The sequence below is a fragment of the Urocitellus parryii genome, chromosome 10 (assembly GCF_045843805.1).
Source record: "Urocitellus parryii isolate mUroPar1 chromosome 10, mUroPar1.hap1, whole genome shotgun sequence".
Classification (NCBI taxonomy): domain Eukaryota; kingdom Metazoa; phylum Chordata; class Mammalia; order Rodentia; family Sciuridae; genus Urocitellus; species Urocitellus parryii.
In genome coordinates, this window is record NC_135540.1 from 76,164,058 (window position 1) to 76,179,481 (window position 15,424).

A 15,424-nucleotide genomic window follows, 5' to 3' on the forward strand; every position below is an offset into this window, starting at 1 on the left:
AGAATCCAATACTTAAATGTCATGTATATGCTTTGGAAATTTGACAGCAATGTACTTTGTGGTCACAGTTTCTTTAGCTTTATTACAAGACATTTGAAAACTTTGTATCATTTCTGTGTGTTTTTTAAAAGGCAAATTATGACCCACCTTTGTAATTCTGTTTCTCACTTCTGCCCACCACTTCTCTCTTAAAATTTTGGCTTGCCCAAACATAATAATTTCCTGACCACATGCCTTTGCTTTGGCTGTTTCTTCTCTTTGGAATTCTACCCTTGGCCATGATCAAGTGTTAACCCTCCTGAAAGGGCTTCGTGTATTATTAGAAGGAGGAAGAGGTGGCGGTGGGGTGGGTAGTGCAGAAAGGAAGAATTCTCTCCATTGTAGTTGAAGTAATTTTGCTATCCTTGAAACTTCCTTTTGTATTGTTTCTTTCTTACTTTTATACTATCTTATGTTTGTTTATGTACATACTTTATATCCCCAAGTAGCACTTTAGACTCTATTAGCAATGACTTATAATGTCAAGAACATTATATTAATACATAGAGTGCTTAGAATCATGATACATATTAGGTGTTTAATAACAAAAATCCCAAATGTGTTTTATAAAACTAGATGAGCTATGCAATTTTTTGATAGAGTAATAATAGTTTTACTGATCTTGTGCTGGTTAAGTGAATAAATCTTTTAATCATTTTAGAGTGATAAGCAATAGTGGATTGCTTTCACCTTCAACAGTTTCATGTTGGAAAGGACATAGAGTTGGTCTGTGGCCGAGGATGAGGAGGAGAGTGTGGACGTTCAGCCACACTGTTCAGCCTGTGTGGACATGAACACCAGGGTAGCAAGATAGGACACAGTGTTTAGATTTCTGTGACATTCAAGCCTTTATGATAGCTGTGATCCCCAATAATTTGTAACTTATAAACTATAATTTGTAATTTCCTGTAACAGGTGTACAAGAAATTATAAGGATCATACTCAAAATAAGGACTATCAAGAATTGAATGTGAGAGTTAGAATCCTACCCTCCTAACTTAGGTTCAAGGCTAGGTACAGGGGAACTGGACGGAAAGGCTAATAGAAGAACTAATTAAAATAGTGAGTGGAGATTGTCAGTAGTGAATGAAGTGTTGCGGAAAGTTATAGCACTATACTTTCATGGATTCCCAAAAGAAGGAAGAACCTAGATAAAACACTGAGAAGAAACAGTCTTCATGTTGGGAGTATACCAAGGAATATCCTTGATTTTCAGTTCTTTTCTATCTTAAATCATTTTATTAGAGATCAGTCACATGACTTCAAATCTGTTAAGCCAGGAACTCCCAAAATATATCTCCATTCCTGACTTTCAACCCACATTCTAGATCCAACTGCCAACTTGATATCTCCATTTCAATATCTAACAAATATCTTAACTTTATTAAGTCCCACCCTAGTACCCATTTTGGCAACTCATACTATCTATACTCACCTCCACCTTGTCTTCTCAGTTGATTGTACTCTGTTCTAGTTACTCAGATCAACACCTTGGAGTCATCCAGATTCCTTTCTCTTGCTCCCCATTCAGTCTGTTGGAAAATTCTATTATCAGTACCTTTAAACTATGTTCAGTTTCCAGTGGATTCTCACCACCTCCACTACTACCACTCCGATTGCAGGCCGTCATCATCTTGTACCAGATATTAGTTCCTTGGCTTCCTAATTAGTCTCTTAGTGTTCATTCCCCCTTAGTGGATAATCTGAAAAGAATTAATTTTAGTTTTTTTTATAATGTCTCTGATGTAAAATCTCAAGATTTTGAATAGTAGCTCTGCCTCATTAGAGTTCTTTTCTAGCCGTGTTGTATGTTGATTATTCATGAACTACTAAAGAAGCAGCATTTAACAGAAAATGTTCAGAGTGGCTGTGAAAGATAGCAATATACCTAGAATTCCCATCTGCAATGACATATTGAAATGTATTTTGCCATAAGAATTGTGAGCCATGTTTCAACAGTCTGATGGATGGTGAATTAAGGCTGTGGGGACTATTAATCTGTAACTCTGCATCAGCTCAGTGTAAGATGTGCTTACTAGTTAAAAGGTGTTTTCAAGCATACTTTTTAATTTTTTTTAATTTTTTTATTGTTGGTTGTTCAAAACATTACATAGTTCTTGATATATCATATTTCACACTTTGATTCAAGTGGGTTATGAACTCCCATTTTTACCCCATATACAGATTGCAGAATCACATCAGTTACACTTCCATTGATTTACATATTGACATACTCAAGTCTGTTGTATTCTGCTGCCTTTCCTATCCTCTACTATCCCCCCTCCCCTCCCCTCCCCTCCCCTCTTCTCTCCTCTCTCTACCCCCTCTACTGTAATTCATTCCTCCCCCTTGTATTATTTTTCCCTTTCCCCTCACTTCCTCTTGTATGTAATTTTGTATAACCCTGTGGGTCTCCTTCCATTTCCATGCAATTTCCCTTCTCTCTCCCTTTCCCTCCCACCTCTCATCCTTGTTTAATATTAGTCTTCTTCTTGTGCTCTTCTTCCCTAGTCTGTTCTTAGTTACTCTCCTTATATCAAAGAAGACATTTGGCATTTGTTTTTTAGGGCTTGGCTAGCTTCACTTAGCATAATCTGCTCTAATGCCATCCATTTCCCTCCAAATTCTATGGTTTTGTCATTTTTTAATGCAGAGTAATACTCCATTGTGTATAAATGCCACATTTTTTTTTATCCATTCGTCTATTGAAGGGCATCTAGGTTGGTTCCACAGTCTTGCTATTGTGAATTGTGCTGCTATGAACATCGATGTAGCAGTGTCCCTGTAGCATGCTCTTTTTAGGTCTTTAGGGAATAGACCCAGAAGGGGAATACCTGGGTCAAATGGTGGTTCCATTCCCAGCTTTCCAAGAAATCTCCATACTGCTTTCCAAATTGGCTGCACCAATTTGCAGTCCCACCAACAATGTGCAAGTGTACCCTTTTCCCCACATCCTCGCCAGCACTTGTTGTTTGACTTCATAATGGCTGCCAATCTTACTGGAGTGAGATGGTATCTTAGGGTGGTTTTGATTTGCATTTCTCTGACTGTTCAAGCATACTTTTAAAATCAGAGTTATTAAAGGTGTATTTCATATTCAAAAAATGCAGGGACATTTTAATCTTCAGAAGAGGAATGAATTTTATTGGTTTTTTTAATTCATTTTTTTATGTAAGTCAAATTCTGATGACCTGAACATAGGTTGAAGTTAAGTCAAAGGACAATTTAGTTTTCAAAAGTTATTTTCAAGCCTGGTGCACACACCTGTAATCCAGATACTTGAGGCTGAGATAGGAGGATCACAAGTTCAACACTAGGCTCAGCAACTTAGGGAGATGTGTCTCAAAATTAAAAAGGGCTGGGGATGTAACGCAGTGGTAGAGTACCCTTGGGGTCAATACCCAGTATTGCAAAAAGAAAAAAAAGTAAGTTATTTTCTATAAAGCATAGATACTTGGATAAACTATTCCATGGATTTCTGTCAGTTTTTAATCATTTGAAGTAGAGGAATATTAGTATAATGCATTCAGATTGAACAATGAAATTGGTAGTCACAGGCCTTCTGTGACTTCTCTATAGTAATTTATCTTAAAACTTATATTAACTTCCTTTTGATTTGGGAGGACAAAACTAAGTTCCTTCTTATGATTTTGTTTTGTTGAGCTTGATATCTGGCATTACTTTTAGAAGGAGACCTGCTGCAGTCTAAGAAATAAATGCTTCAAAAAATTCTTAAATATTCAGCTCTTAAGCATCTATACCGGCAGACATTAGAAACAAAAAATTAAGAGACTTCATTGCTCACATTGATAATACAAAACAAGCTACCCGAGAAATTCTAGTGAAATGATGAAAGAATACAAATAAGACAAAATTCAAATTCAAGCAAATACATTTTACTCAGAAAAGTTTTTCATTGAGTTGGAAACATTACTAATTCTAAAACTGGGGAATTCTCAAAGAAACTGATTTCTATCCATTTTAGGACCTATAGTCTAAATCAAGAAATCTTAATTTGGGGTCCATAAATGGGCTATAAGCAGATCTATGAACCGTACAATTTTTGTACAGAGTCTTATATTTCTGGGCAGAGTCCTTGAGAGCGAGCCAAGGGCAATTTCTCAAAGGAATCCATGATTAAAAAAAAATATTAAAGTACTATTGATTCTTATTCATTTCTGTGTATCACTACAATAAAATACTTGAACCAAGTATAATTCTTTTAACTAGTAATAAGAATTCTCTATTTCTAGTTTCTAGAATCTGCCGTTCAGAGTTTGAAAGGTTCAGCCCATCAAGGCATTTTTAACAATGGTAGCAGTTATACTTCTATGAAGCCTACTTTCTTTTTGTAGCTCATTGATGTGGTATATGTAACTGTATGTTCATATCTATACTAATAGACTGGAATGTACATTAAAGTGATCTCTTGTTCCTCTCATTATAATTTTAAGCAGTAACTCTTTTTTTTTTTCCTTTTCATTTCATGCAATTACAAACCAGTAAGCCTAACAGATCCTGCTGCCCTTGGCTTCATCATTTCTCCCTGGTCTCTATTGTTGCTGCCATCTGGTAGTGTGTCATTTACAGATGAGAACATTCCCAATCAGGATCTTCGAGCATTCACTGCACCAGAAGTTCTTCAAAATCAATCGTTAACTTCTCTCTCAGATGTTGAAAAGGTAACTGTTAAATATTTGTTGTTTCTGTTTGTTTTTTCTTTTGGGAAGGGCAACTACCCTACTTCAGCCCCCTGAAAAAAAGTCCATTGAATTTTAATTTTAATTATTTATTCCAAGAGGTTTGTATTTATTTTATTTAAGAATTAAAAATAGTTCTATAAAGATTTATGAATCTAAGAAAAAATACTTTAAAAAAGTGAGCCATTATTAATTCATGTTAATAAATATTTATTAAATACCTTCTGTGTAGAAAACACTGCTCATCAGGAAAATACAAAAATAAATAGAAAGTGGGCTGTGATTAATGTGTATAGAAGAATCTGTATTCTATGGCAAGCTGAAACAAATGCTGTGGAGGGGATAAAGTGTTTTGAGAGTTTGCAAGAAAAGTAGTTAATTTTGAGTGTAGAATGATATTACAGAGAAGGCAGCATTTGGCTACAAAGAGCAAAGAGAATTTTTATAAGTGAAAAGAGGTAAAAAGGAAATTCCAGTTAGTGTGTACTATGACAATACATTGTCCACTGTGGCTGGGAATGGTAGATCAGACCAAGTGGGCCAGAGCATTAACTGTTTGGATGGCTGTGGTTAAAGAAAGAAAGGGAGGCTGTAGGTCAACATGAGAGGAAGATTTTGAATGCCAGGGCTTGAGCCTTCCTTCTAAGGCAGTAGGAATCATATTTTTAAGACTGTTATATGATGGAATTTGTGATTTTGTGAGTTAAGCTTGACAAAAGTGGGTAGCTTGGGATCCATGATTTCATGGAAATCTAATTGGAAAGTTTTAATAACCTGGAAATAACTGCAAATACTATAATGCCTTCAGAACATAAAGAAGTGGATGGATGAAGGAGATACAGTGGAGGCAAAATAGACAGTTTCACAGTCTATTTGATGGAACAATCAAGAAGAAAGAAAAGTTTGTTGTAGAAATATTTATTCTAACTACGGTGATACCATCGACTTTAGAATAAGATCTAATTTTCTTAAAGTTATGCAAAAAACTTGGGGGGGCAAATATATTTTGTGTTATAAAGCAGACTGTGGGTAATTTAGATATGGAATTCTGGAACATTCAGAATTTGCTGTCAGCATCCTTTATCATACATCATTCCTCATAAGCGTAAAGAATAATGTAAATAATTTCCTAATAGTAAAACTGTCACATTAAAAAGTATGCATATTTTACATTTCTAACACTTTGCCTCATTACCACCTGAAGGAATTGCAATCATTTATCTTTCTATTGATAATTATAATAATATTTACATTTTATATGTGCGAGAGGGAAGGAAATAAATGGTGATTAAGGGGGAGGAAAGCCCCTTGATTTGAGCCATCAGTTGTATATGTTAGGGCAAATCCAGCAAAGGCTTATCCTTTGTTTTCCTTGAAGTACTTAAGAAATTTGGGAGGTACAGACAACCAGTGAGAGAAGACAATAGCTATGAGGTGGAGTCAATGCTTTAGGCATTAGCCCTAAGAAAATTCCCATTACATGCGATGAGGTATTTGAAAAGGACTTTGTGTACTATAGAGTATATACAGTCTTGGTCATTGTTAACATGTCATAAAGGCATTCAAATATACTGGGTACTGTTTTATTAAGCTGGATAGATATAATAGACAGTTATTCATTTTTATTGTTATTTAACCAGCATGTATTCATTTTGTTCATTGTGTGATTCATTTATTAATACTTTTAAAAGACAGAGGGTGATTAGAATTTTGGGAATAGGCATAGTGTTTTTGAAAAGTATGTAATCCTTGAGATTTCTGAATCAGAATCAAGCTTCAGGGTGTTTGCAAACCAGTGAAATGGCATACTGAGTTTTGTGCATGTGAACATTTTTGTGAGAGGATGCTCATAACGTCATGTCTGGTGACCTCAGAAAAAATAAGAACCACTGTACTGCAGTAAAGCCATGGCTACCTTAGTTTTAAAAACCTCTGATGAGCGGGGTGTGGTGGCCCAACCCATAATCCCAGCAGCTTGGGAGGCTGAGGCAGGAGGATCTCTAGTTCAAAGCCAGTCTCAGTGAAAGTGAGGCACTAAGCAACTCAATGAGACCCTGTCTCTAAATAAAACACAAAATAGAGCTGGGTATGTGGCTCAATGGTCAAGTGCCCCTGAGTTCAATTCCTGATGCTTCCCTCCATTCTTCACAGTGTTTCTAAGTATACTGTATCCATCTGTTGCTGTTGTATAGCACCTAGATGAAATAGGAGCTCTTAGTAATGTAAGCATTACCATGTTAATTTAATTACACCTTGACATCAGTGTTCTTCTGTATGCTTGTGTCTTTTCAGGCTGTACCGAAAGTAGAAATTTTGTTTATTAATAATGTGTATGGAAGTATTACTCTATTTGACTATACAAGTTGCTTCTAATAAATATAAATAATAGAACATTTTAATTTGTATTCTGTAAGAAATGGGTTGCTATTATACATTATTTTAACAAAGATCTGGCATACCTGGAATTATTTCTTTAACAAAATTTAAATGATTTGAAAATATTATTAAAAATTTGGAACATAGCCAAGTGTGGTGGTGCACACATGCAATCCCAGCTATTCTGGAGATGGTGGCAGAAGGATTGATAGCTTGAGGCCAGCCTGGACAACTTTATAAGACCCTTCTCAAAATTAAAAAGGCTAGGAATATAGTTCAGTGGTACAGTGACCCTCAATAAACCCCCATTACAATAAATAAATAAATAAATAAACAAACAAAAACAAAAAAAGGAACCCATAAAATGTCATCCTAATAAAGTAGCATGTTGTATTTCTCTATATAGGATTTCATATCTGTATATATTGGTAAGGGTTCTCCCAACAAACAGAATATGTGTGTTTGTGTATGCATATGTCATGTATCCATGTATATGCAAGCTGATAAACCCCAAAATATTCAGGGCAAGTTTGTAAGCTGAATTGAATACCCAAGAGAACTGATGGTGATGCTTCAGGCTGAGTTCAAAGGCCAGAAAACCATAGGGCTGATGAGGAAGTTTCAGTCCAAAGACTGGCAGTCTTGAGGCTCAGGAAGAGCTTTTTCAGTCAAGTCCAAAGAAGGAAAACGTTGATGTCCCAATTTGAAGCAATCAGATGGAAAGATTCTCACTTACTTCTAAGAGTAAGCTTTTTAGTTCTTTTTAGGCTTTCCGAGGATTGGAACAGGCTGACTCAGGTTAGGAAGGGCAATCTGCTTTACTCAATATACTGATTTAATGTTTATCTCATGCAAGATACCTCTGTAGAAGCACCAAGAATAATGTTTGATCAAGTATCTAGGCATCTCATGGTCCAGTCATGTTGGCATGTACAATTAACCATTTTACTGTATACATTGGTGATCAGCAAGCGCACAATTTCACAACCTAGTTTTGAGGATTTTTTTGTCAATTTCATACAAAGTTATATAAAAACTATTAACATTTTGTTAAAGAAATAATTCCAGGTATGCCAGATCTTTGTAGTAACTCTTTTGGCATACTGAGAAGTAAATATAACAAAGAATCTTAAAGCACTGGCCATATCTGAAAAAAAAAATCACAAATCAAAGTTAATGTAATTGAGTATGCAATCACTATTCTAATGTTATGGAAAGTATTTTTCATATATGTGAAAAGTATTTTTCATATATGTGGAAAGTATTTTTCATATATGTGAAAATGTTTTTCATGTAAGAGTTGTTTTGCAAAAGTATTAACATACAAGCTTCATTGAAATGAAACCTAGAGAAGTTTGATACAGATCAAATGCATTATGCTCTCATGGACTGCATGCACATTTAATTTAATTTAGCAGATATGTATTAAATATCTACTGTGTACAAGTTCTGTGTTAGTTACCTAAAGGGATATTAAGATTTGTTAAAAGCTGGGAGCAGTAGTGCATGCCTATATTCCCAGCTACTCTGGAGGCTGGGGCAGAAGGATCACAAGTTTGAGGCAATTTAGCAAGACGTGTCTCAAAATCAGAAAGAGCTGGGAATGTGGCTCAGAGGTAGAGTATCCTTGGGCTTAATCTCCAAAACCAGAAAAAAAGAGAAGGAGAGAGAAAAAAGAAAATATGTCCAAAAGACTCTTTCCCTCAAGAAAGACAAGAAAGAATCCAGCTATAATATAAGAAAGTATTAAATAATTGCTCCATTAGAAATACAAACAAAACATAACTGTTACCTAAAAGAAAATACCTTATCCTATTTAAAAGAATTTGTATGACATATATAGTGGAAAACATCTCTGGCCTATCAATAATGGGTAAAACTGTCATCAACAAAGAAAAAGAAAACATATTTTCGGTGAACAAAAAGTTTACAAAAGGTGAGGAAGAAAAGGATGTATTTTTTCATCATAGAATTATCGAGTAATGCTGACGTGTTTAGATTGTGATAGGAAAAGGCGTGATAACAAGGAAAACCTGCCTGCAACATGGAAGTGGAGGCAGATCAGTAAGACTTGAAAGTCACAGTTCGGATTTCTGAAAATTGGCAGTAATGAAAATACTTGAAAAGTGGATTTTTTCTATCCTGTAATTTAGTGATAAATTTAGGGGGCAATGTAAGGTACAGATTAAAATGCTGTGAGATTCTAAGAGTGGAACTCATTTTTATTTGTATATCTCAACAATTTCTAAAGAGGATTTGAGACAGTCTATAGTATTAAAAAATAAAGATAAGAAAATAGGAACAGAGTGAAGTAAAGGCAAGAAAATAATGAAATTGGGGGAAAAGAAAAGATGGTTACTTATGTATTTAATCATCTTCCATCTCAGCTGATACTGTGCTCCTTGTCTCACAAAAAAAAATACCAGCACTTGAGAGACACTTTCCCCAGGATCCAATTATCAGTTTGCCCATATAAACCCCCATTTTCTCTGCCTTCTTATTACAGGTGACCATCCGTGCTCCTCTGTAAAGTTAACACCTTCATCCGTGCATTAGCTTCCAACTTCTTTCCCTCCAGCAATCTCTACTCTCTTGCAATTCTGGTTTTCCTCGTTGTATCATTCCTGTCAGCGTAAAAATATGTGCTACCCCTTTAATGTCCATTCTTTTAGAAGCAAACAACACAAAAGAAAACCCTTTCAATCTTACTTTCTTTTTCTTGTACAACCCCACACAACCATAGTGAGAAAAATACTAAAGTTTTGTGAGAAAACAAGAATTGCTGGTTGAAATGCAAAACTATCAAACTTCTCTGTAGGGGAATGTGACAATATACATATCAAAAAACTTTATTTATAACTTCAGAGTCAATTCAAGAGAAATACCTGCATGTACCAAATGACATATCACAAGACTGACTGTTGAAACATTATTTATAACAGCAAAAGTTTGTAAAAATCTTATTTACCCATTAAAAACAGATGAATAAAATAATGCTATTTTACATGATGAAATTCTGTGTAGTAATAAAAAAAAGATAACGATTTCCAATCATTGATATAGAAATGTCTCTGTTGGTAAATTTAAAATGCAGGCTGCTAAATGCATTATGATTATACCTAATACTGGAATTCACTATTACATATTTGAACATGCACACAGTATAACAATATAATTTGGTGCTGAGTAACTTTTAAATTTTGTAAAAGAAGAGGGATATAAGAGTATATGCTCATATTTGCTTGACTTTACATGAAGAAACTCTGGACTCATTATTAGAAAAAACATCTGTTTTAATAATTTCCAGTCTTATTTTCTGTTTTAAGCTCTCACATACTTTTATGCATATTTTTTTCCTTCTGTGAAATGTTTTTCTCAAATAACATGTTATAATTTCTTTAGAACAAAAAAATATAGCACTTTCTGTATTTTTTATTTTATTTCACCATAATTTTTAAAATTCTATTCCTAGATCCATATTTATTCTCTTGGAATGACATTGTATTGGGGGGCTGATCATGAAGTACCTCAGAGCCAAGTAAGTCAAGTTTTTACATTTGTATAGCATTTCTGAATTGTTTGTTTATGTTGAAGAATGTCATACGTTCAAGAATGAACTAACAAGTATAAGTACAAACAAAACTATTTTTTAAAATATTTCTAGAATTATAATATTTACCACCCAGGTTTCAACAATTTAGTCCATGATATGGAATTAGCTTCTTCAGAAATCAAAGCAAGAGAAAGTGGGAGTATATTTTATTTCTTCCAATTTAATGACTGATAAGAGGAATTGTAAATATCTCTGCTGATTCATTCTTACACTGAAAGTAGTATCCTTTTTTTGATGGGGGTGGGTACCAGGGATTAAACTCAGATTTAACCACTGAGCCACATCCCAGCCCATTTAATTTTTTTTTAAATTTTGAGACTGGGTCTCACTGATTTATTTAGGGCCTCACTAAGTTGCCAAGGCTGGCCTCAAACTTGTCATCCTTCTGCCTCATCCTCCCATGTTGCTGGGATTACCGCTGTGTACCACAGGGACCCGATAATAGTACCCTTTTGATGCAAAAAGTAGAGCCTCTAATCTCGAGTACTTGGGAGGCTCGAGTACAGAAGTATCAGAAGTTTGGAATCAGCCTGGGAAGTTAACAAGCCTGTCTAAAAAGAAAGAATTATTTAAAAAAAAAAAATGTCTGGGAATATATAGCTCAGCTTAGTACCACAAAGTGTGGGGGCTGGGGTGGGGATAGAAAAGTAGCTCTGGCTCTGTCTCAGCCTATAGCACACAGAGCTTCATTACTTTTTCTCTTCTCACTGCAGAATCATACTTAGCTACATCTGCAACAGCAGACACAGATATTGACACTTTCTCAGGTCTTGGGCTTTGATAACCATTGGGCCACTTCTAGTTGTTATTTTCTAAAATAATTCTGATTCCTGAAGATTCAATATAAACATAGAAGTAGGTAGTAATTAAAAATTTAAAAATTCCTTTATTTCAGGAAAGCTAAGATTCAATATTTAAAATTACTTTTTATTTTAGGCATTTAGACACCAAAACCAAAATAACTAGGTATGTTTTATTATTAAATATTAGCAATAACAAATATGTTAGACTTTTACCCTAAAATTTGAACATCTTAAAATTCATGAAAGATAAATGATATTCTTCAACTTGGTTTGATTTAATTTTATAGCATGAAAAATACTATATACTTTCTCTCTCTTCTCAGTTTCAATTCTGTAAATATAAATGAGAAAGTGAGATTACTACTGGAAATATTAATGTTGTTTATGAAGATGCCTAGAACTTATATATAAAATATGATCATAGTCCTTAAAGTGGTTGTACCATTATATTCTTTTTTGATGACTAGAAATGAAGTAAATAGCAATAATGAATAAGTTAGAGAGGAAAGATAAATGTATACTTTATGATCAGAATTCTTAATCATTTTGGAAATACTCAATATTAATTTAAAAGTATTTATTAAGTGTGTGTGTGTGTGTGTGTGTGTGTATGTGTGTGTCGTATCAGACATTGTACTAGCCATTAGTACTATAGGTATTCAGGCCTGTGGAATCTATCAGAAGGTACAGTTGGCTAATTACAACATGATGTAGTGAATGCTATGTTAGGAGAAATGGAGGGTGCTGTGGAAAAATAGAGTTGGGGTTTCTGATTAGACTTGAAGGATTAGGTCAAGTATCTTAAAGGAAAATGCATCTAATCTGGGACCTACAGGATGAAATAATGCCTAAATAGATGAGAAGTGAAATGGTCATAGGGAAAACATTTATTTAAACAAAGTGACTATCAGCAATCGATGAGAATTCCAGTTGCTCTAATCCTTACCAGTGCTTTGTATTATTAGTCTTTTCATTTATTTGTTTGTGAATAGATTTTTTTCTTTCTTCTCTCTCTTTCTTTCTCTCTTTTTTTGATGGCGCTGCCGATTGAACCCAGGGTCTCCCACATGTCAAGCACAGGCAGTACTACTGAGCTGCACCTCCAGCCCTATAGTGACTTTTTGTGGTGGTTTTATTTACACTTCTTAGTGAATAATGATGTGGACCACCTTTCATGTGCTTATTGGCTATTTGGATATAATATTTCACAAATTGTGTTAACTAGTAAAAATAATCAAATGGTCTGGCTTCTCTGTTTCATGAGATAATAATAACTTGTATTTAAATGATCTTCAATAATTGCAACATCTGAAAATCTTCAATCTTATTGTGGAAACATCAAATTATATTCATATAATTATAAAATATTAGAAATATTTTAGAAAATAGTTTGTTCCACACAAATGGCATGTATATATTAAGAACTGTTTTCAAAATATTTGAATAACTGAAGAATTCCATTTATTTACCAAAAAAGATAACAGGTTCTCTGTAATACTTCCTATCAGGGAAGATGTATATTAACCATATTTTGTTAATAATTTGTTTTATAATAGAAAAAGGTAGAATAAACAAGATATTTACCCATAGAGAAAGAACTCATTGCTTCAAGTATGTGAAGTACATTTGCTGTGATTTCTGAAATTGCTAGAATGGCTTTTCTCATATTAGAGGATTTACATACATTTATAGAAATGTTTTTCTTTCTTCATTTTTAGCCTATCAAGCTTGGAGATCATCTCAATAGCATACTGCTTGGAATGTGTGAGGATGTTATTTATGCTCGAGTTTCTGTTCGGACCGTCCTGGATGCTTGCAGTGCCCACATTAGGAATAGCAACTGTGCACCTTCATTTTCCTATGTGAAACAGTTGGTAAAACTCGTTCTGGGAAATCTTCCTGGGGTAAGCTACAGTTCCAATTGACCAATATAGTCATATTTTAAAATTAGTAGCACATCACAGAATTTTCTTTGAAGTTACTATATAGATAGCATTTTCTCAGTGGAGATTAGGAATAGGAAGTTGAATGTCTTATTTTAATGTTGTTTACTTGAAATAATATTAAATTTAGAAGCCCTTTGCAGGTACTTAGTCTCTTGCATTTTGTGAAAACTAGTCTTTTGTTTTTCAGTAATTTATTCTAGAAAATATCATAGAATCATAACATATTTGAGATGGAAATGTCTGTTTTTGCCTCCTTTCTTATATATTTTCCCAATGAGCATTAACATGCAAAGTGGGTTTTAGAAATATTTAAATGCTCTTCCTATTTCTTTATATTTCTTTCTTGTTCACTCATTTGTCTGGATCGCATAGGTATTCCCCAGCTTTTCTCATCCTCTTTGGACCTTGCCATAGGGACAGTGGAAAGGATTAATGCTTGATCACGGTCATACTGCCCTAAGACTTGGACATTCCCATTTTCTCTTGTCTTGGTCAGAGGAATCCCAAGAACAACACACTCTATATCTAATAATACCACTTCTGATCTGTGTCTCTTAACTCTCTCCTATCCCTTTATCCCTAGTTTGGATACTCCTCGGTCTCTGACATCTGATTTGTATCTAAACTCTTATCTTCTCTTTCCATTTAGTGTTATGGTCCCTCTGTGGTAGTCTCTTCTTCACTTGGGCTACAAATTTGTTGCTGTCACACAGTGTTCTTCCTGGCTTCTGCTTAACTTTTCATCCCTAGATGTTTATTTCACCCTTATCTTAACTAGGACATTATGTGGCTGACAAGATATATCCAAATTCCATGTACTCTGCCAGCTGATGAGAAATGGAGATCTTCTAGACAAGCAGTTCATAAACTATCTCCCATTAAACTTTTGTGTTTCTGTAGTGGAGGGAAATGGAGATAGTAAAGGCTGAATGATTGGCCTTCTTGGCTGCCTTTTTCCCCTCTTTAACTAGGCCAGCTCCTGTTTTATTTCTGCATGTTCCTTTTTTTTTTTTTTTTGTGAATTAAAGTGAAGCTACAAAAAATATATGAAAGTCCTTTATCCAGACCAAAATTTCCCACATTGTTACAAATGTATTTTTGTTTTAAAAATTCTTCTATGATCAGATAAGCTTGAGAAAAAAGTGCATAAGGGAAATTAAAGGTATTTTCATTGCTGAATTTCTCAGTCTTTAGTATGCTACACTGTGTTACTAACCTTCAAGAATAAGCATATAGATGAAATATTTCCCAAACTTATTTTATTCCTGGAAGTCTTTTTATAATAGAACTTTTGATAATACTGATATTCTATAAAATCACTTCCCTTTATAGATGAGAAAATTGAGACCCAAACAGTTTCACAGTAGTCAGTATGGGAATCTTTTATTATACCACACCTTCTATGAGATATTTGTGTTCTTTTCTGATTTTACTTGCATAGTAAAATCACTGAAAATATTTTTTCTACTGTCTTCCCATGAAGAAGTATTTCTCCATAGAAATTCTATTACCTTATCCAATAATTGCCTATGTTACAAAAAAGATCTCCATTCCTTGAAGATTTAGCATTTAATTCAGTTTATTATAATATTTGTTGCTTATCTAATTATGAAACCTGTACTAGAAACTTGTATTAGAGATATGTTTTTGAATCAAGTAGTTGATTTATGGGCTCTTAAGTGCTATAATAACCACTTGCTTTATTATAAAATACAAATAAGGCTATGAAAAGTAACAAAAAAATATTAAAACTAAACTGGTGTGGTGGCGCACACCTGTAATTCCAGCAGCTCTGGAGGCTGAGGCAAAGGATGACAAGTTCAAAGCCAGTCTCAGCAAGGCACTAAGCAACTCAGTAAGACCCCATCTCTAAATAAAATACAAAATAAGTCTGGGGATGTGTGGCTCAGTGGTTGAATGCCCCTGAATTTAATACCCAATAACTCC

The 15,424-nt window shown here is 34.3% G+C and overlaps 1 protein-coding gene across 1 annotated transcript in view; it reads left to right on the plus strand.

The window, feature by feature from the left end:
- Positions 1-15,424, plus strand: part of Ptpn13 (protein tyrosine phosphatase non-receptor type 13) — a 190,216-nt gene that overhangs the window by 58,854 nt on the left and 115,938 nt on the right. The window contains exons 3-5 of the mRNA XM_026413769.2: positions 4,543-4,721; positions 10,588-10,653; positions 13,250-13,435. Coding sequence (XP_026269554.2) covers positions 4,543-4,721; positions 10,588-10,653; positions 13,250-13,435 — 431 coding nt within the window. The remainder of the gene's footprint in view (positions 1-4,542; positions 4,722-10,587; positions 10,654-13,249; positions 13,436-15,424) is intronic.